Source organism: Pseudocercospora fijiensis, assembly GCF_000340215.1.
Source record: "Pseudocercospora fijiensis CIRAD86 unplaced genomic scaffold MYCFIscaffold_3, whole genome shotgun sequence".
Lineage (NCBI taxonomy): Eukaryota > Fungi > Ascomycota > Dothideomycetes > Mycosphaerellales > Mycosphaerellaceae > Pseudocercospora > Pseudocercospora fijiensis.
The window spans coordinates 1,072,123-1,093,869 of record NW_006921534.1 but is presented as its reverse complement, the minus strand read 5'-3'; the positions used below and the strand labels follow the sequence as shown (position 1 = coordinate 1,093,869).

Genomic DNA, 21,747 nt, shown 5'->3' with positions numbered 1-21,747 from the left:
GAGTCTATATTACGGACCTATAGGAGTAAAAGGAAATCTAAAGACTTATAGAGAAAGAGATTATAGAAAGAATTGCAGTTAAAGAGGTAATTAGGGCTAGGAACGAAGGTAAAGGGGTAATCAAGCTGTTTATAGTACAAGAGTAGGACAAAAAGAAGCTAGAAACATAAAAAGAATAGACAACTAAGATAGGGAAAACAGCGAGGGTCTCTTAATAGCAATTTATAATTATAGCCTATAGTATAATAAGAAGCTTTAAGGAAGAACAGGATATTAAGAGCCTATAGAGACAAAACTAAGCTATATGCCTAGGCCTAAAGATTACAAAAGTAGCATAGATTAAAAGGAAAATCGAAGAGACTAAGAAGCAGTCTTCCCTAATTATCTAAGTAGGGAGTATAGAGTAAGCTAATATAGTACTAGACTAGGGGTTGTTCTAGGACTTTAAAAGATTAGAAATAGAGATATATAGAAGCAACTATAGGATAATGCAGTGCTTCAAATATCAATACTATAGACACTTAGCAGCTAAGTGTATAAAGACAACTAATACCTACTCCTATTATATAGGGGATTACTAGGTTAAAGAATGCAAAGTATATAAGGGAGAAGCAAGATGTATATACTATACTAAAAGACACCCCTCTTAGGCGAAGGAATGCCTAGTAAAAATATAGGTAGCTAGGAAGGCAAAGGAAGCCAGAATTAATACACTAAAAAGATACACAATAAGCTAAGGTAGCTAGGTGCAGAAGCAACCTAGCTAAGTGCTATAAAAGAGGTCTAGACAAGATAATAGGTTTATATTTAGGGCCTTACTAGCATAAGAGAGTTACTAGCAACTAGGGAGACTAAGATACCTTAATATTATAGGAAAGGAAGCAGGGCAGATAAAGCTTAGTTAAATGTTAGTCTAAAGTAAGGGAAGACTAAAGGAAAACTTATAGGGAAATAATATAGATAAAACCTAATAAACATTACAATATTACTAAATATTATGTAGTACAATGTTAATAAGAGCAAAGACAAGGTATAGAGGAGCTTCCTTTAAGCACTAAACCCAAAAGAATATTATATTGTTGCAGTCTAAGAGCCCTAGCTCAACCTATATATAAAGAGACTAGCAATAGTCAAAGACCTGAGATACTACCCAATTATCTATAACTAGGGAGCCCTAAGGATATACATCTATATTAGTAAAGAGATAGATATAGAAACCTAGTAGGCTATACTATAGGAGGATAGGGACCTAATATTAGTTTAAGTAGAGACATCCTAAGGTATACTCTAAGTCTACTATATATACAACCTACTACTAGACTTAAGAAGCAGTACCTAACTGAAAACCCTAGAAAGACTACCTAGAGTTATCTAGGGGAATACCTACTAAATCCTACTTAGGGATTTCAACCTCTACTACCCCCTCTAGGGCTTAGACTTTACCCTAGCTTACTGCTTCTTAGTAGGAAGACTAATTGACATATTAGAGAGGGAAGGAATAGAAATTGTTACCCTAAAGGGACTAATTACTTAGGAAGTAAGAGGAAGCAGTAGCACACTAGACCTATACTTTATATTACATTAGATTAGGGACAGGATTATAAGATACAGGGTCAACTAGGAACTAGAAGAATTATTAGACTACTTCCCGGTATAGATTAAGCTAAATGTCTAAGCTAATTAGGAAAGGGAACTAGAGGAGAAGCTTAACTAGAAAGGTGCCTAATAGGGCAGGATTAGGGAGGAACTAGAAAGGGACCTAAAACTAGAGGAACTCTTAACAAAGCACCTACTAAGGCTAGAGGATATTGATAAGGTAGTAGAAGAACTAATAGGAATCCTAAAACAGGTAGCTAGAAAGCATACCCTAGCAAAGAAACATTTACTATACTAGCAACTATACTAGACTAATAAGTATATAAGGAAGGTTAAAGTAGTAAGGAAGGCTAAGAGGCAGTAGACACAAACCTATACCTAGGAAGCATAGGACAACTATAATAAAGCCTGCTAAGAAAAGAAGATCTAGATTAAGAAAGACAAGATATAAGAATAGAGATCTACAATAGGAATAATTATAAAGAAACTAGAGGAGATATAGAGGATAGCTAAATAGGTAAGGAGACCTAAATAGGATAAGGATATACTACTATAATTCCCGGACATTATAGACTAATAAGGATAAATGTAGACTATAATAGAAGGGAAAGCAAGAGCCTTAGGCTAACACTTCTTCTATAGAAAAGTACAAGCAGACCTATTAGACATAAAGGAGAAAGAATAAGAGACTCTACCGCTAGGTACATTAAGAGACACCTAGGTTAAACCCGAAACCATTGAAATAATCCTAAAGAAAATTCTAGGCAACAAGGCACTAGGAGAAGACAAGATCTATAACAAACTTCTAAAAGCATATAGGAAGGGGCTAGCCCTAGCACTAGCCAATATCTTTTTATAAAGCCTAGCACTAGGACACTACCTAAGACTATTTAGGAAGTCCCTAATAGTAGTGCTAAGGAAGCCCTAGAAGGAAGACTATACATAGCTCAAGGCCTATAGACTAATAGCCCTACTTAATATAATAGGCAAGGTACTAGAAAAAATTATCGCTAAAAGGCTAATAACCTTTGCTAAAGAAAGGAATATCCTTCCTAAAGGCTAGATAGGAGGAAGAAAGAAGAGGTCAATACTAATAGCTATAGAACTAATTATAGAACAGATTAAGTATATCTAGTACTATAGTTAAAACTAGGTAGCAACCCTCCTCTCCCTTAATATCTTAGGAGCCTTTAACAATATCTCCTATAAAAGGCTCCTATATATACTTAAATAGAAAGCTATACTAAACTAGATAGTCCAATTTATCTAGTCCTTCCTATAGGAAAGATTAATACAGCTCATTCTAGGCAAATTCAAATTAGACCTAATACTAACTAAAAAGGGAATCCCCTAAGGATTAATACTCTCCCTAATCCTCTTCCTTATCTTTATAGTAGACCTACTCCTACTCCTAAAATTAAAGAATATATTAGCATTAGGGTTTATAGATGATATAAACATCCTAGCCTAGTCTAAGACAACAGAAACCAACTACAAGATCCTAGAAGAGAAGCACTAGGAGTATAAAAAATAGGTAAGGAGGCATAGAGCAAAATTCGCCCTAGAAAAGTACTAGCTTATCCACTTTAGTAAGGCTAAATCAACCTACAATATAAAGCAATCAATTACTATCTAAGGCTTTGAAACCTAACTATTAGTAGAGCTTAGGGTACTAGGGATCTAGCTAGATCTAAAACTGAATTAGGGACTATAAGTAAAGAAGGCAAAGTAGAGGGCAGATACTAATATACAATCTATTAATAGGCTTATAGCCTCTATATAGGGGGCTATATTCGAGAGAGCTAAAGTTATATACAAAGCAATTATTAAGCTAGCAATACTATATAGAGCATAGATATAGACAGCCTAAGAGAAAACACTAAAGAGGATTGAGCAACTAGTTAGCAGGTCCTAAACCTAAAGCCTAAAGAAAATCCTAGGAGCATACAAAACTATACTAACAAGGGTAGTAGAAATAGAATTAGGGATCCTACTAGTTAAACAATACTTTAAGGGACTAAGATACTAATATATAGCAAAGACAATAGAATACCTAGCCTAACAGACTATCTAAAAGGCACTAGACAAGATAAAAGCCTAGTGCATTAGGACTAGGAGGCGAGACAGACTATAAATAACTCCCTAAAAAGTCAAAGACCTAGAGCAATATAGAGTCTTAATAAGAGAAATGCTAGAGAAAGAGCTTTAGGGACTAAATATAAGGCTAAAGGAAGATAAGCTAAAGGGAGAGAAACAAAGCCTAGTAGAATCAATTACTAGATACCTATAGGAGTAGGAATAGAATAAAACACAAGTTAGACTAGGAACCCTAAAGGCACTAATCAAATTTGGTCAATACAACTACTAGCTCTATAAGGACCTAAATAGGGCCGAGGCAAGCCTAGCTATCTAAATTAGATCTAAATATATTAGACTTAGATCTTACCTATTTAGAAGAAACGTCCTAGGAATTGAAAGCAGAGCTTACTAATATAGCTACTAATCTTAGAACCCTAAGTATATACTGCTAGTCTGCCCTTAATAGTTAGAAGGTAGAAGCGATTAGAGACTAAAAGTAATAGAAAGGGAATACGATAAACTAATCTAGAGCAAAGAAGACCTAAAGAGAATAGTAAAGTAGATTATTAAATAGGGATTTGTACAACAATTCGCACTAGTAAGGGAAACTAAGGAGTAGATAAGAAGGAGGGAAGAAGAGGGGGAAAGAAGGGTAGGGTAGTAGGCAAGGTAGTTAGAGGGTAACAACTATAATACTAGTATAACCTAGAGGAAGGAAAACAAGGAAACGAGGAAGATTAACACTTATAAATAGGACAGGAGGGAGGTTTTTACCAACTAAGTTGGTTTCCTACCTAAAACAATACATAGAAACAGACCTACATAGGCCGAAAGGCACTACAACAGGCAAATGAAATATCTATCTATCTATATATACGATAGTAGGTAGCGTTTACTATAGACCGCTACGGTCGCTATTGCCCCTAAGGGTAGGTATATTATACAGATAGCCTACCTCGTAGTACTATAGAGAATGTATTAACTTTGTATAATATAATCGTTACGATACCTCTATACCGTAACCGTATGCCTAGTATAGTCGCTAATAGTAACCGTTATAGTAAAGCTATAGTTACTACTAGAACTAGGCGGCGGTGCTTAATCTAGACGTAGATTATTATAAAGTAAGGGCGGTATATTCTTAGCAAATAGGCCTTATATATATAACTACAGCAGCTAGTATTGTTGCTAGGTAGTTAGTCTACGCTACTACTATTACTATTCCCTCTTCTTCTTATAGTAGCCTTCTACTACTTATAGCGTAGTTAGTCTTCCTCCTTTAGGTAAGAGTATTTGTTATAGTAGTAGTTAGAAGGATACGTTCCCGAATAAATTAGTAATAGGCGCACTTCTTATAGTTAGATTAGTAACTATTCTAACTATTCTAGTTGTTTCTACTACGGCCTTAACTATTATTATTTCCGTAGCTACTACGACCGCTATAGTTCGAGTTACCTTAACTACTACTGTTATTACTATTACTGCCTTAGTATAGTAGCTAGCGCTAAAGACCGAAGAAGCTATTATATTAGGCCTACTAGTAATTTAATTAAGCTATATTCTTATTAAGTAACGGCGCGCTAGTAATATAATCAGGAATACTATCGCTAATCGTATATTCCAAGGCGCGCGTTTATAGTACTTACGGCGTGTCTATACGAAAGCCTCGTAGAATAGAGCGATCTATATAATAAACATATAAATAGCTTAATACTAGCTAATAGCTAATTTACTATCCCCTAAGGTACCGAGCTTCTTCTTATACCTATTATAGAACTTCTCGATATCCTTACTATTATAGCAAAGGGCAATATAGTCCTAGAAGAGTATAGATCTAGTAGACCTACCTTTACTAGTATATTTCTTATATAGGTACTCCTATACTATCTTAGAGGTATCGAGTCTAAGTAACGACTACTAGATCTCTAATATATAGTTAGCGAATATCTACGTACGCGCTAACTAGTCCTTTGCCTCCTATTTATCCTAGCGGTCTTCGAATTCTTCCTAGGTCTTAGACGATAATATCTTAATTTTAGGCTTTAGACGGGTCCCTTAGATATAGCGATATACCTAGATACCTTTAAGAGTACTCTTAGCGGTATAGGCCTATACTAAATAGTTCTCCTTATTCTTTAGCTTAGGAATGTTACTTATATAACTTATAAGCGTTAGAAGTTATAGGGGGAGCTATTATAGATAGTAGTAGCGATAAAAGAGACTATAGACTTGTCTTAAGAGGCCGCCGATAGGCGCGCCTATATTGTATTCGTATAGCGGACAGCCGATACTATTATTCTAGTATAGTAGATAGCTAATACTAATATTATAGTAACTAACTCGAGTTAGACTAGTACCTACTAGAATACTTAAGAGCGGCGGCGGCGACGATAATAGTATTAGCGTAATTTTTAGTAACGAGCGCTAGCTACGTAGTAGTCGGATTAACTATTAGAAGTATTAAATTACGTATTAGAAACGTAGGGGGCTTATAGCTACTTAAGATATAAAACTATAATATATTTAGAATAGGCTAATTCTATAGAAAGCCGAAGATAAAGTGTGTAGTTTTAGCCTTAGGCATTATACACGTAATAGAGACACTACACACACATCAAGTATATAGAATATCCGAAAGTACCGATCGACGCTAATTATACGTAGGTTAGGTAAAGGAAGGTAGAAGGTAGAAGGTAGAAGTCTGCATACGAAGAGCCTGGGAAGGAGGTAGGGTGGTGCTTTGTGTACAGCGTTTATATGGTTGACTTGATATACAACTTTTGATTTTGGTCTATCGCAATCCTGCTGTCAAGTGAAGTGTCTGAGCACGGAGTGCATGTGATGCATATATTGACAATCATAATCATAAATTCGCAATATCTACATCATGCCAGGCTCATGTGCTTTGTTTCATCCTCCATTGCCATCATGGCCCTCATTCAAGTATGCCAACGGGTGTAGAGCATTCGGATCGACACCAACACTTGTCCAAGCGACAATGCCATCTTCCAGTTTATCTCCAACCATAGCATACCTCGCAAAAGGATCCGTCTTGGAGGCTTCCAGGGTCACAGCCTGATCGTCATGATTTAGAGCAAGAGGTTGTCGATTCCTGTTATACGGAGACAAAGCTTCAACTCTTGAGATCAAAGACTGATCGAAGAAGATTCTTCCATTATGCGTAGCCTCCACGAACTGCCTTCCTTGAGCGTCTGGCGCCGGGCCTTTCGGCAGACCTTTATAGGTAAGCACATGGAGGTGGTTTGCAACGCCGTAGTAGTGTCCTGGAAATATTGACTCGAATTGAGCTACGCCGTTGGCATCTGTTCTCTGAACACCTCGCCCGTGATTGGAGCGGATATTAAATGGATCTGTGAGGCCGTTGCCATTGCCTTCTGCTACCACACCTGAGTAGACGCCGGTAGAGTTGCATTGGTAGATATCGAGGTAGACACCTGGCATAGGTTTGCAGGTGCGGGTATTGATGACTTGAACATCCATGTGTAGAGGTATGCCGGGTTGGTTCTCGTGGATCACAGATCGCATCAGGCCATCTGCAATGTAGTGTCCAAGAACATCGATCTCGGGCGTGAGGACGCAATTCGAGGATTGAGCGAAGAGTGTGCGGGCATCCGTCTTAGGCGATACCTTTTGCTTCGAGGCATGCGAGAAGTCGTATTACTTGAAGTCCCTGCGCGCGAGTTGTCCTTCCGCTATGCCTCGCTTTAGCCGAGCTCTTTGCAGTAACTCTGCCCGTCTCGTTGTAGCATCGTCAAGGAGTCCACGTTTTTGGAGCTGTTCAGCGCAAGTGTCTATGCTTTCGAGGCCGCGTTTTCAGCCATTGTCCGCGTTGGGCGAGCTCTTCTTTCAGGCTGTGTCCAGAGTGAGCTACGGAATTGTGAAGAAAGAGCAGACTTAGTATTACTAATGGTAGCATTGGAGCAAAGGCGATCATCTCAGGACGGAACGCTCAAGAAGAAGCACAGCATTTCTCATCAGTGATATCCTCCGTACTACTGTCTGCAATCGGTATCCAATACTCTTGTGATGTGTCAGCCTCGCTGGTGACCCTGGAGGGAGGGAGTTTGTGGGGTTACGATTGAAACACTGGGGTCGATTGGACATTGCGTGTGCTGAAGACAAGGACGCAAGTAGTTATAAGAGCATCCGATATTCTCCACGACCTTCTCCTTAAGCATGTCGGTCTCGAAAGCACGCCAGCCGTTTTCATGCTATGCTGTTCCATTGTGAATCTGCTTGTAAACGTTCTTGTAAACGATGCGAGGGTGCTCGTGGCCCTGGTAGAATGCATGGGACGGTATCGACAACGGACGGTGAGGTGAAGTATCAAGTGCTTGAGCCTCAGACGGCGTATGGTCGAGACGTGTAGCAGTGCTTGATGCACATCGGGAAGAAAAAGGTGACAGAATCTAGACTGGAACGACGAGCATGAATGGAGAAGATGGCTGGCCGCGCCAAGCCCAAGGACTTTCTCTGAGACCTACCAACATTGTCCAGCACTCTAACAAGTGATTTATTCTCCCGCCCATTGGATATAACGCATATTCTGATTCACAGTAGCATCCGAGTCGCTTTGAGAGAGCTCCTGGCGACAGCGGCGAACCATCAACCAGCGCATTTCAGCCTTCAACCAGCGAAGGCCCAGAAATCCTCTACAAGACTGCATTTAGCAAGGAAAGAGACCTTGTCGGCATCACCACAATGCCAGGCATCTGTAGGCCACGTACCGACGCTGAAGAAGCAGTGGTTAAAGCTGAGGTGGGAACGACGACTGCGAGCTGAAACCGCCGACTGGAACGGGATGGCAGAGATTGAGATAGTTTTCTTGCATAGCATGCTGCAAAGCGACAAGCATAAAGATGATCGTGGTCCGCGGTTGACAAGCGCACCACAGGTCGACCTGCTTACAAGCTGAGACTCGCGTGCATCCCGTATGTTGAGACAAAGGGTATGAGACAATTCATGAGGATAATGGAATCAGCAGGATGGGTCTCAGATGGCATCGAACAAGACATCTCAACAAACTTGGTGAACATAAGATTACCATCATCCTGCAGAATGCCCACCTCCTGCATCACACAATCGACATCGATCATAGTCATAATCATGGCAACCGACCCACTGGCGATGCACGCCCTTCTCGAACAACTCGACCAAAACCTGGAAGCGGGCAAAAGCTATCCGGACCAAGCAGCACAAGATGATTTCTGCCAACAGCTCATCGCTGCCACTCAATTGAAGAATCGATCAAAATCTGGGCAAGGAGGACTGCACACTTTCAAGTCGCTTCGGGAAGTGGTCCGCTACACTCTTCGCGGGAACAAGAAGGCGCAATACGGTCCCGGTGGAAGTGACAAGAAGGAGAGCCAGGATGCTTTGAATCACTTCTTTACCATCGGTAGTGATATGTTGAAGGAGACGTATTTGGTCAAACTTCGGGCTATTGTTCAGAAGAATGCTGACGGTGCATCTGGATCAACCACGACCACCGCGGGTAAGAGCAGTGCCGCAAATGTGATGGTACCAGTATCCGCAATGGAACCTACCGATGGCCATGTAAGCAAGGAGGAGGCATGGCACGGTTCTACATTGGCATCGGCGGCTCTGGCTGAGCATCAAATCGCTTCCCGTGACAGTGCAGTCCAGACGCGACCTTTCGGGCCTTATCTCTCTCAGCCAACTGAAGGTCCTGAACGAGCGTCAAAGAAACGGCCACTACACGATCACGAGAACGCAAATTCCGAAAAGCGCATCAAAAGGGAACATGAAGCATCCAGAATTGTTGTTCTCCAGATCGAAACGAGAAACACGCTTGAAGCAATCCAGGACAACGAACTACCAACCAAATCGCCCAGGATGGAGAATGTCCAAAATCATCCACGATTCCCGTGTAGTCTTCCAACGCCATCGCTCAGTCCACCTCCAGTTCCGCAACCGATCACTTCGCATCGACCTCCATTAGGCTGTGTCTCTCAAGCGGAAATATTGGAAGATATCAAATCCATTACTACCGCAATCTCATCTTTCCTCGGAACTCCACAATTATACAGCCCTTCATCTCCAATCCTCGCAACGCTGCTGGGTAATGACACTTATATCCCGTCATCACCTCATCTCTCATGCTCGCCTGCATCGCATGACTCGGTTTGGGAATGGCTGATTGATAGTATTCTCTCGCCGGATCTGCCATCTACGTCGTCATTTCTGGGCATGTTGAGTGATGCTTCGGTGCTGCGAGCCATTGCAATGACCGAGAGAACCAGGGTTCTGGATGCTGATGGGATTGCGAGGGAGTTGGCGTTGGCTCAGCTACGAGATCCTGAGTTTGCGATTGGCAATGAGAGTGGAACCGAAGATATTTGGACGAAGATTTGCCGGATGGCGTGGAGAGTGAAGGCGAAATTGAATGTCAGTAGGGAGGAATTTGTTATCGTAAGAAATCGGGAGAAAAACTGTACAGGCGTGCTGATTAAGTGTGGTAGAGACGGGGACTAGGACAAACGACAGGTTGGAGGTGATCCATGATTGGTATACTGCCATGTCGACGCCGTTGAGCATTTTGGGCACTAGTCCATAGAGCTTCTCGTTCGTGTGTGGGTAGCTATGTGTGAGATGAATCCCGATGTAGCCGCCAATAGGCATGAAGTCTGGGCTTCGCAGGGTGTTCTGCAGCTGACGGAAGAGTGGCAGCCGCTTTGGCTCTAGATTGAGTGGTTTCTCGCCAAGAAGTCCAGTACCCGACGCAAGGAAGAGGTTGTAGGTGAGTGTGACGCGATGACCGTGCGTGACTTCCAAGACTTCATGCTCGCAGTCGCTGTAGAACGCTGCCCATTGGATTGAGTTTTGTGTGTCGGCAGCGTTTGAGGACCAATCGTGCAAAATCTCATGCCCTTGATGACGAACAGCAAGCTCTCCACCTCTGAAGGCTACAGGCAGGCAGACTACCAGACTCCCGACCTGTGTTTCGCTTCGAGGCGTGTCGACCTGCGGCTAAAGTCAGCTCCAGCATGGCATCTTCATGGCTTTCGAATGGACTGACTTGCGCCTTGAATAGCCCACTTGGTCCACTATAAACATTGAGTTGGTAGTGTTCTGCCCGCAGACCTCGTTTCAGCGCGTGCTTGTTGCCTGGAGAAGAGCTGTTGGTGATGGTTGGAAGAAGGAGCTGAACGACAGCGTCCACGATGCCCGTCTCGTAAGGACAGAAGTCGGCCATGAAATCGCTCGTAGGCAGCGCTCCTGCCTTTCGGTAGGACTCGTCAAAGGCATCCTCGCCGCCACGGCCGAATGTGACAGGCGCGCATGCGGCAAGTAGAGCTCCAAGTGCGTGTTGGTCGGAAAAGTTCTGCACTGGCAGTCTGAGAAGTCGTTCGAGCCCGTCGCCACCCCATCGTATGGTGACTGGCCTGGTCATAACTCTCTGTGCTTGTACGTTGGCATCAGTCTTTGGTGTGAGGTTGCCAGTCTCAGTCGTATGCGGGCTTGTCACAATCGGGATCCGTCCTCCGCAAGTGAAGATAGCGCTATTAGCAAGACATCAGCCCTATTCAAATTCCTTAGACTGTGGCACATGATTGACCTTCGACTTTCACCTTCCAGTGCCTCTGCCAGTAATCGAAGCCCTCTGCCACCCTTCTCCTCTACCTCCAACAGTCGTGTCTGCTTCGCCGCATCAGCACTTCTAGCTGCCTGCTCTTTTTTGACTGCAGCATTCCGGGCCTCGACCTCTTTTGCAATGACCATCTCATGCTGCCGCCTCGCACGTCCAGCTGAGCTCTCTGGTGCAGGTCCTTGAAAATCTTCCACCTGAAGAGGTCTGACGCCATGCTCGAAAGGATTGTGTTGGCCAGGAGGCACATAATCATGGCAACCGCATGCACCGCCTTGGATGGGCTCTTGAGGTTCCATCCCGCGTTAGGGAAGATGTCCTGGCTTTCCATAGCTGGAAGGTACAGTTGTCAAGCAGGCGAGCCAACTGGTGCACTCGTAGAAGTCAGGACTGCCGAATTCCATTTCACAGTGAATGTACAGGCCAGTAACTCCATGACACCGCCATCAATGATCAAGGCCATTGGTGTTACTGCCTGGCCAAGTATGTCCGTACAACTCGAGTAGGCTTTCATGCGCCATAATGCTGGTAGCGACGAAGGCATTTTTAGGCAATGACAGGTCAAGGTCATATCCTGTGACACGTTAGCAGGCAGATCAAGGCCAAGACAGCCAGCAAGGGATGAGAAGAAAGATCATTTGGCAGAAGCTTGCTTGCATTCATCTGTATTCAGAATTTAATGTCGGAAGGCTGGGGTATAATTAGACCTCAACAGCCTGAGTGAATCCGCGTCCACAACATTTTTGTATGTAGGAAAGTGCCAAGGTGTTGTGCCAAAGACAAACTAGCGCGGTAGCATATGATGAAACGCCCAATCTAGAATCACGTGAAGCATAAAATACTTTTGCTCGAGATGTCAGCTCTACGCTTCCTCCGTCTTGGCGTCCTTTGTGCCTACACCGTCAGTGTGGCTCTCAGTACTCCGGGAGGCAGCGTCCTTGTTCTCAGTGTGTCTTTGCTCCAGCTTGGCTTCTAGGATCTTTATATCGCTCTTCTCAGTGATTAGCTCCTTCAGCCACTTGTTCTCCATCTCGAGCTGTTGAACCTTGGACTCGAGGGCGTTGACCTTGTCGGTCATCTCCTTGGTCTGCTTCTCAAGGGCCTGCTCGCGCTGCTTCTTCTTGACACGGAATCGAGCAGAGGCGGCAGTGTTCCTCCGGCGCTTGTCCTCTTCGGCAGCCATACGAGATGCTTCCTCCAGGTCAGCGGCGGTGGGAAGGGCAGCGGCAGATGCTCTTCGCTTGTCGCCGGTCACAGGCGAGTTGTGCTGGTATTGGGGCTGCGGAGGGTAGTTTCCTTGCAGCGAAGGCGGCGACGGCAAGGCCGAGGAAGGCGAGGCTTGTGTAGTGGCGGCGAAGGCCTGGAAGTCGTTGAAGGCATTGAATTGCTGCGGGCCTGTCGAAGTGGCATTGTCAGTACACAAATTCCACCGAACAGGACCATGACGCTTCGATTATTAAGCTAGCGAACATACCATTCTTGGCATCAAGGTGTGCATCGTGTGGGAAAGTAGGGTCTGGATTGGGGAAGGCAGCAGCGGCGTCCAAATCGAAGAATTCGAGGTTGGCTAGAGTGTCAAAGGGAGGGTCGAAGTCGTCGAATTGTGGGATTTCCGGGGCAGGCGCAGGCTGGTTCAGGCCTGCGACATACTGCGACACATTGGGCGCGCGACGGGCGTTGTAACTCGACATGGCGGATGGCGGACGTTCGTGTGGCAGCGGCAGCGGCAGCGGCAGCGGCACCGAGCAGATTCGACGCTCGGTTTGATGTGGTGGTGATATGGAATCCGATTGTCGCTTTGATACGATCCTTCTTTGTCTCGTCGTCGCCTCGTGGCGCTCGCTTGGTCGGTGTTCTTTGATGCGCGAGGATTCGGTGAGAGGAGGCCAGCGGCGTGCCTTCGGATGCGGAAGCGGCGATGGTCGTCGTCTTCGTCGTCGTCGTAGCCCGTGACTGTCAAAACCCAGGCCAGACTGTGCGACAGTGTCGTTGGGCGGGTGAGAGTCGGTGTGTGGACACAGTGGGAGGAAGCGAAGCGAAGCCTAATAAGGCTCGTCGGCACTGTTGAGAGGGAGGGGCTGAGAGTTGACTTGGCAGCAATGAGAAAGCCTAGAATTAAGGCTCGTCGGCACTACATACTGAGAGGGGCTAGTCCTAATCCCGCTTCCGCTTCCGACGACGACTGATGCCTCATCACAGTCACCACGATTGGATGCAGCTCACTCACTCTCCATCCTGTATGCTGCCACCCATACCGATACCGATATTTGTTAATGACAGCAGATCTATCTCCAACCACCTGGGCTGAATGATATGCAATGCCGCGCCGAACTACAATGAGTTCAATCGCGAACAACCGCTCGATGCTTGGCTTTAGCCTAAAAGGCTTTTGTGTTGATGTGTTGTTTCGCCAGCATTGCCGACCAACAGCCGCACACCTTCGACTTTTGGCACCGTTCTCGACACAAGCCGAGCACTATCAAATACAATCGTTGATGCCATGATGGCTGCACGACGTCGATTGACGCACATATCCATTTCCTGCAGCATCACGGTGCCAGCAGTACCCACAACACCATAACCTCGTGCTCTGCAACAGTCGCATTCGGTTCGTGATTCGAGAGTGACAACATCTCTGGCAGCTTTGCTGTATTGCCGGCTATCCTGTATCAAAAGTGACATGACTTGCGTCAGATAGACGAAGAGGAGTATAATTGCTGCTTGGCGCATCTTCACCCGCGAGATTGCTCGGAAGACCAGTGGGAAGCTGACTCCTTGCGCTCTGTGCGATACTTGCAGAACTTGGGAATTATTGATTCAGCGAGCTGTCGAATAAATCTCACCAATTCTCGTGAATGAACATGGACAGCCGTTCTAAGTATTTGGGTAATTCGGCTGTTGCCTTGACGTGGTGTCACTCATCGTTTAGAGAATAGTCGCCTGGATTGATGATAGTGATGCAGAGGACTGCACTAGTACAGTGCCCACATCGTCACCTATTTCGAACCGGAGCGTATATATCAGGGATGACTGTCGGCAATGGCGAAGGCTGAGAGGACATTGATGCACAAGGCCCAAGGCCCGTAAGTCGTTTGCTCATAGGCGAAGCTACCTCTTTCAATAACAATTCTTGACCAGGGCTCAGATGGGGTTTGGTTTCGCTGACGAACAAGTCCAACAACTTCTTTCTCCGAGTAGGAGCCTTCGCTCAATCACGACTGTGAAACGTCAGCAGCTGTTACTCTCCAATTCTGGCCCGGAAGCGCTGAATTGTACTCTCGCGGCCCTGAAACCTTTTGAACACTAAATGAAACGCTTCCTCATCCGCTACACCATGAGTTGAGGCTCCAGCACACTACTGGAGATGGCATGTAGATGATTACTCGTATCGGCCGTGTCGGCTATCTGATGAGGAATGGTGCTTTGAAGATGCCCACTCTTGCGCTACGCCTGCCATTGACTCCCGCCAACCGCAAGGAAACATCGGCTGCTGTAATGTCTGACTGCGTGATATCCAGTCCTAGGCTACTCGTGGGCAGCCAAGGCTTGCTGCGCCGCCGCCATGTGTCATCCCTAGCCGGCTTGAAAGATTCAGGGAGTCAATCGGACCGCCAATGCGCAGCCAGGGGATTCGAATCACCAGGCGCTCACATGAGAAGTATTGGAGCCTGAGTGAAGAAGGTCCAGTAGAGCAGTTGCTGTCCTGAGACTTAAGCCAGATCCCAAATCATACGATTCTGCATCTTTCACAGCTACCGAGGCAATGGAGTAGTGCTCAGCTTCATCAATGATGTGGCTGCATGTATGACGATATGTGTTGAAACTGGTACATTGGAGAGGTCGCATGGCGAAGTCAGAGCAAGGGCTGAACAAGGTGGTTACAGTCGAGGCGAGAGTGTCACAGCGTCCGTCACCCGCATGAAGTGAGATCCTAGCTGCTGAAGGGCTCGCATGTTGTCTGACCATGCGAACGGATCCTGGCTGTCATATAGCTGCCTGAAGGCGTGCTGACTGGTCGCGTACTAAGCCTCCGGCAGGTCGGCAAGGATGGTTTCGTGACACGAGGCGCAGTGTAAAGGATCCATGTGCCTGCTGTCCATGACTGAGTATCTGCGGCGGCGCGAGCATATGCAACGTGGGGACCTTCTGGTGCATATTCTCGAGGATCACACGACATCATCGGAGACTCTGCTGAATGATCTGCGACCTGGAAAGGCAAACGGCCTCCTGCCGTGTGCGGCATGTGTATCAAGCCCTATGAAGTGTGGGGAAAGATGTTTCAATTCATTCCCTCCTGGCTTGTGGAAGAGCTTGGTGAATGGCGACAAATGCCAAGCAAAAATCTTGAGATGTTCGCCATTCCGATTCCGGTGAACACTAGCCTTTGCGATGTGCCAAAGTGCGCAAATTCTGGATGTAGCGTTTTAGAAGTGTCCCATCGCACATACTGAGAAGAGCATAGCGTCCACGAATAGGTGTAGATGTGCTACCGTGCAAAGACATCACCCCACCTTAGGTCAAGGCAGAGCAGAGATGCTCGTTCTGTTAGCTATGGTCACAAAATCAAGTCTTGGCCGCTGCAGGGCCTCGCTACAGCACCTTTGCGCGCTCGTGGCTTGCAGCTGCCGAGAACCGGAGTATGTGACGATTCAGCAGGAATGCTGCTCGGGTGTGGCATGTTGTCGAGAAGCCATGCAGCACCTACGAGTTGTTTCGGTCTCGCCGTAAGTCATACTAAGGCCAGTCACAAGCACGATTTTGGTACTGACAAGCCACTGTGACCACGTGGCTGCTCGTGATACACTCACTGTGTGTCCATTTCAGTCAAGGACTTTTTCGTCCCTTCAGCTGTCAGGTCGAAGACACGGTGCAGGTGGCCTAGATGATGATGATCAGAAGAGCTTGCGATATTGCTGTGCTTCGCCACGGTCACCGGTGTTCTGTACGTATTCGGGCGGAACAGCCATTCGTCCGGGTGGTCGATGTTTTCAGTATGTGCGCCGGCAATGATGTTTTGGCCGCATTCCTATCGTGCCCGGTGATAGACACCCCAAGCGGCCAAAAATGAAGAAGTTCAGGAGCAATATGATTGCCGTGGACTGCAGGTCGGATGGAGGTGTGAGCAGGATTGGAACAAGCTGCACCGGGCCGAAATGAAGGATTCAGCGACTGGGTATGATCGGCACGAGCGTTCTGGTGATGTTCACGAGCACTGGGGCGATTTTGATGGGGAGCGGAACTCGTCTATATCGCAGAGAATAGTGTGCGCGGTGTTGCGATGGCACCCAGGGCAGCAAGAAGCCGCCCATCGGTGTTTCAAGCATTTGAAGTCCGACCTGCAGGGATGTGTGCCAAGAAAAGATCAGTCTAGCCGACTGCATCGTGCTCGCATTCGCGTCCTCCTCCAGCCCTTCGCTTCAGCTTCAAGATGAGCCTCACTGGTACAAGCCAAGCGGCCCGATTGACACTGCCCTGCGCTGCGATACCTCCAGCTGTACATGTCCTCGTGCTGCAGTGGCCATAGGGAATCCAGGCACTGGTCCCAGGTGTGACGCAACCTGTTCTAATTTCTTCTCTCTGTCGACTCATAGCCACCATTCATGACATGATTTCAGCAACCATCCCACAACGGCAATAGGCTCGAATGCTTCGCCTGGAATGCCCGTTACGCACGACGTGAACAACGCGTCCCAGGCAGCAGTCACCAAGTCTCCTACACCTGCCGTTATTACTGCTGAACATTCGGAATTGAATGGGTCCGCCGTCGGGAAGTATGAGACTCTCGTGTTCTGCATCGTTACTTGGACATCGATGTTGTCAACTCAGGCACCTCCATCTTGGTCATCTTGGAAACTGATGGATGCATCTGTGAGCAGAGCACCACGCGTCGGCCATAAGAAGTCCAGAAAAGGTTGCGCGCAGTGTAAACGAAGACACGTGAAGGTACGTGGCCCGAGAGTTCCGTGTGTTGTGCTTTATCCACCAAAGGAGAGGCGCCGTGGTGTTGAACGGCATGGCAATATAATGCATCCTCCCGGTTGCTTGCAAGAATTGCAACCACAGGCGTGAAATAACGAGCTTTGCATTGCTAGATACTTCGTTCAGCGCCACCTCTCCAAATATTAGAGACCATGAGTCCTGACATCTTTCTCAGTGCAACGAAGAAGCTCCCTGTTCAAATTGCGTCCGACATGGCGTCGCTTGCTCACTGGCAGGCGGGCCGTTTGTGCCGCGAGAAGATGCCAAAGCGCGCAGAAATTCGACGACATCGAGATCGCCAAATGCTATACCGGCAGCAACCACCATAGACGCCGCGGGATCAAGCTCGACAGCCTCTGTCGCTCACAGCCCAGCGTCCCCGAATCCCTTCGCAATTCTGACGGGTCAGATCGATCGACCTATGAACCAGGACTCAATCTGGCAACTGGATTTGCAGCTGATGCATCACTATATGTTGCACGCTAAGTACGTGATGACCGAGGACCACGACGTAGAGTACATCATGCGAGTATGGCGGCACGAGATACCAAAGGTTGCCTTCTCTCACGACTATGTGATGCACGGCCTGCTTGGCTTCTCGGCACTGCACAAAGCGACTTTGGAGCCCCCAAATGCAGGATACTTACAAGCTGCTGCAGTGGATCATCTTGACAAGGCTCTAGTCCTGTACAGGCAGGATCGAGGAGCTCCAGCTACAGCAGAAAACGCAAACGCAAAATTCGCCTTCACTTGGCTTGTCGCACTATTTGCATATGCTGTACCACCTAGCATACCTCCCATGGATGCAATTGTCGAGCTCTTCATGCTTGTAAAGGGCATCGATGCGATCGTCAGTGACACCTGGTACTGGGTTGCACAAGGCCCGTTGGCGCCCATTCTTAGCAGAGGATTCCAGGAGGCGGTAACTGCCAGCATGAGCGGGTGAGTTTGTGAATGCTCAATCATATGAATGTGAAGCTGACAAAAGGCGTTCAAGGTACGATCCATTGCCAGATGGCATGGACTTCGGCCTTGGCCACCTTGACTTCATGCTAGGCGTAGAGGCCATGATTTACGAGGAAAGGCGAAGCTGTGCCATAGTGCTGGCCGAATTGAAGCAGATCTATCAGACGGTCCTTCAGACGCAGGGTGGATGCAGTGTTGCCAACATTCTGTGCTTTCCGAAGCAGGACTCCACCACTTTTGCTGGTCTGATCAAAAGAAAAGTGCCTCAAGCACTGATCATACTTGCCTACTACTGCGTTCTCCTCAACGTTCTGGACGACAGGTGGTGGATTCAAGGATGGGCGGCGAGGGTGTTGACGGACGTGATTGGCGATCTGGACGAGGTTTGGAAGCATTGGGTGGAGTGGCCGGTCGAGCATGTCATCATGAAACAGCATCAGCCAGGAGTGCTGACCAGCGTTCCAGTAACTTCGACAGACGAAAGCGCAAGTATTGCTGCACTATTGCTATGACGAGCGCTATGGACTGAGGCTTTGCTAAATCATCAGGCGTAATAGGACGGGCCAAGCGGAATTAGATGGAGTTGTGGAATCGGAGCACAGCACGAGATTTCCAGACATGGGAGCGAGGCTCGAAAAAGGATTTTCTTTCGGAGGAGCGATTGTCCGCGACTCCAGGATAGTTGTCTACAGCACTCCCAGCTTACTACAGCATGTAAGTCAGATATGCACAGATAATGATACCAGAGTCGTGCAGTCAACTTGTGTGCAAATGAATTGAGTTCTGACCTGGGTTCGGAGCTCGAGCTCTGGCGTCAAAGCTTGGCGTTTTGCTTCATGGTTCCGAGCTGCGAAGCAAAGTGAAGACACCACCACTGCCACTGCCACTGCCACTGACACTCTCCACTCCACCCCACCTGATCCTGTCTCGACCGCCCACTGAACACGTTGATCTCACCGCCACCACCATCCCAGCTCTCCACTGGCCACAATGTTCCGCTCCGGTGCGTCGCGCACCGCTTTGCGCTCCCTCAATGCCTCCTTTCAACCCGCTTTCCGCGCCGTGAATTCGCCCATCCACGCACAATGCAAGTCACAACTATGCACCGTCGCTCGTCGACCGCAGTTGTCCGCTCTCGCCAAGCCATTGGCATCACAAATGCTGGTCGCGCGGTTTGCCGACGAGCGAAAACCAGGCCAGTACGATGCAGTTGATAGGAAACATGAAGCTGCCATCCGTGGAAACACGATCACGCCGCATCCAGAGCTCGTTAGTAGCGCCTCTTCGACGCACCCGATTCGTGGCGAGATTGGCGCCGAGGAAGTTGAGAAGGACGCAGACATGATGGCCGGCGTTAGATCTGATATGGTATGCATAGACACGACAAGCACAGACGCGTATGGTGAGAGCGGGCGTTGACGAGATCACAGCAAACCATCCGTGATACCTTCAACCTGGAGGAAGTACCTCGCCAGGCATACTACATCGGCTTGGCTGGTGTACTTCCATATGCCGCGACATCGGCTGCTACCGTCTACAGCGCATGGGAAATCCACAATGGAGGCTACTTGATGACTGAAAAGACTGCCGAGCTTGTTCTCCAGATCCTCGAGCCTCTGCAGGTCGGCTACGGCGCTACTGTGAGCATAGCTATACGCACAACACCCATCATGCTTCTCTCCTAACCCTTTTCTCAGATCATATCTTTCCTTGGCGCCATCCACTGGGGTCTCGAATGGGCCAAGTACGGTGGTGAACAGGGCTACCCGCGCTATGCCATTGGTAAGTCTACTATATATTCCCCTATATATTTATCTCCCTAATCGTAGCGGTATCTAGGTGTCATCTCTACAGCGCTTGCCTGGCCGACTATCCTCCTGCCCGTCGAGTACGCTCTGATCTCCCAGTTCCTCATCTTCAATTTCCTCTACTACACCGACTCGCGCGCATCGAAGAAGGGTTGGGCACCGGGCTGGTACGGCGTCTACCGCTTCGTCCTTACCTTCATTGTTGGCGCCTCTATCGTGGTTTCCTTGATTGGTCGTGGTCAGGTATCTGACCGTGTTGGACGTCTTCCAGGCCCAGCCGACCGGGTTCGTCAGCTGCGTGAGCAGCAGGCAGTTGAATCTGAGAATGAGGAGGAAGCCAGGAGGAAGTTCCTCGCTTCCAAGGGTGAGGATGAGGGTGAAGACGAAGAGTAGAACTCTGCACAGAGATCAAGCAGATAAGGTTGAAAAGCCGCAGAATCCAACACGTTCTAGCGCAGAACAGAAGGACGTGACCACATGTATACAACTGCACTCAAGGGACTCGAGGAAGTGGTCCTGGCTTGGGAATGGCCACTATACACATGTCAATCAAAACGCAGTCTTCGTTTTGGGGTAGCTTTGACTAGGTACTGTATGAGCTGACGATGTCGCACTCTGCGGCCTCGAGGTGAATTTTCTTTTCGCGCATCCGAGTCGACGTTTTCCCAGTCCTACGTTTGGATGACAAGCCCTTCGGAGTATGGTGACAGCTGAATTCGCCGCCTGTGACGTTTGATTGCAGCAACATCGCGCATGCGAGGCCGAATCTCAGACTTCAGGAGTCACTGATTACACCGCGCACTACGAGAAGGTGCCAATCCATTGCGCGGCGACAAGGCTAGGATGAAGAGTTTATAAAAAGCTTACAGCTTGCCTGTATATGCCTAGTAATGAAATATCTGCGGCCTAGTAGTATCTATAAATCTCTGCCTCACAATTTGGGCTGCGCTCGTAACTCACACGCTCGTTGAAAAAAAAGGATCAGAATAAGCCTATATAATCCTAAGCAACTAATCGAATCAACACGTTAGCAGACCAGAAATTTCCGTGGGACTTTAACCACCTATCAACGCCCTTCTGGACAGACGTCGAATGGAAGAAGATAGCTCGTGGATTTGCACAAGCCTTCCCTGGCTCTGAGCGTGCAACGATCGAAGAAGCAAGACTCGAGCCATTCCAAGGCTTACCTCATGATGAAAAGCTCTTGCTTCTCCTTGAGATCCTACAAGACAAGCTACCTCGCTCAAATTCTACCACAACGTTGTCAGAACCAGAATACAAATTATGGGCAAGGTGCATGCACGGCATCTCGACAATTCACTAACACCTTACTGGGTTTTGCAGAATACGTGAGAATGCCAAGGAAAGCGTAACCGGAGCACGTGTCTATATAGTTTACTAGGTAGATTGCTCCTCTTTTGCTCTTATAGGATCTAAATAGTATCCCTATACCGCTATAAGCTAGTATGTCTCTTATTATCTAGTTACTACCCGAATTAGCGAGTGTTATCGCCTTCTACGCTACTAGCTACCTCTTAAAGTAGTATTTCGCTATACCGGACTACTAACCGCCGGCGCGTAAGACTCGGTCGTAGAAGCTAGTTTCGAAGGACCTACTAGCGTATAAGGAGGCTATTATAAGGCGCGAGTCGCCGAAAAAGGATAGTAGTAATATTAGTAGTACTAGTA

General features: G+C 47.1%; 6 protein-coding genes across 6 annotated transcripts; 3 read left to right on the top strand and 3 right to left on the bottom strand.

Moving 5' to 3' along the window:
* Positions 1-6,585: 6,585 nt before the first annotated feature.
* Positions 6,586-7,344, bottom strand: MYCFIDRAFT_135028 (uncharacterized protein; the record flags this gene model as incomplete). The annotated part of the gene is made up of 1 exon (XM_007926318.1): positions 6,586-7,344. A coding segment is annotated over one exon (759 nt), but the record flags the coding sequence as incomplete, so codon positions are not given.
* MYCFIDRAFT_172960 (uncharacterized protein) lies at positions 7,339-9,974 on the top strand (the record flags this gene model as incomplete). The annotated part of the gene is made up of 10 exons (XM_007926317.1): positions 7,339-7,376; positions 7,443-7,673; positions 7,732-7,762; positions 7,815-7,922; positions 7,961-8,061; positions 8,090-8,095; positions 8,124-8,204; positions 8,254-8,561; positions 8,591-9,924; positions 9,954-9,974. The coding sequence occupies 10 exons, from the start codon at positions 7,339-7,341 to the stop codon at positions 9,972-9,974; spliced, it is 2,259 nt and encodes a 752-aa protein (XP_007924508.1).
* A 31-nt stretch (positions 9,975-10,005) lies between these two features.
* MYCFIDRAFT_135221 (uncharacterized protein) lies at positions 10,006-11,230 on the bottom strand (the record flags this gene model as incomplete). Its single annotated transcript, XM_007926316.1, has 2 exons — positions 10,006-10,680; positions 10,736-11,230. Coding segments are annotated over 2 exons (1,170 nt in total), but the record flags the coding sequence as incomplete, so codon positions are not given.
* A 715-nt stretch (positions 11,231-11,945) lies between these two features.
* Positions 11,946-13,305, bottom strand: MYCFIDRAFT_214535 (uncharacterized protein). The gene is made up of 2 exons (XM_007926315.1): positions 12,780-13,305; positions 11,946-12,700 (listed from the first exon to the last, which is right to left on the bottom strand). Exons 1-2 carry the CDS (start codon positions 12,994-12,996, stop codon positions 12,168-12,170), a joined length of 750 nt encoding a protein of 249 aa, XP_007924506.1. The 5' UTR covers positions 12,997-13,305; the 3' UTR covers positions 11,946-12,167.
* Positions 13,306-18,309: 5,004 nt separating this feature from the next.
* MYCFIDRAFT_210724 (uncharacterized protein) lies at positions 18,310-19,008 on the top strand. Its single transcript, XM_007926314.1, has one exon. The coding sequence runs from the start codon at positions 18,334-18,336 to the stop codon at positions 18,760-18,762; it is 429 nt and encodes a 142-aa protein (XP_007924505.1). The 5' UTR covers positions 18,310-18,333; the 3' UTR covers positions 18,763-19,008.
* Positions 19,009-19,576: 568 nt separating this feature from the next.
* MYCFIDRAFT_162768 (uncharacterized protein) lies at positions 19,577-20,676 on the top strand. Its single transcript, XM_007926313.1, has 4 exons — positions 19,577-19,618; positions 19,681-19,890; positions 19,948-20,032; positions 20,090-20,676. The coding sequence occupies exons 1-4, from the start codon at positions 19,592-19,594 to the stop codon at positions 20,449-20,451; spliced, it is 684 nt and encodes a 227-aa protein (XP_007924504.1). The 5' UTR covers positions 19,577-19,591; the 3' UTR covers positions 20,452-20,676.
* The last annotated feature ends 1,071 nt before the right edge of the window (positions 20,677-21,747 follow it).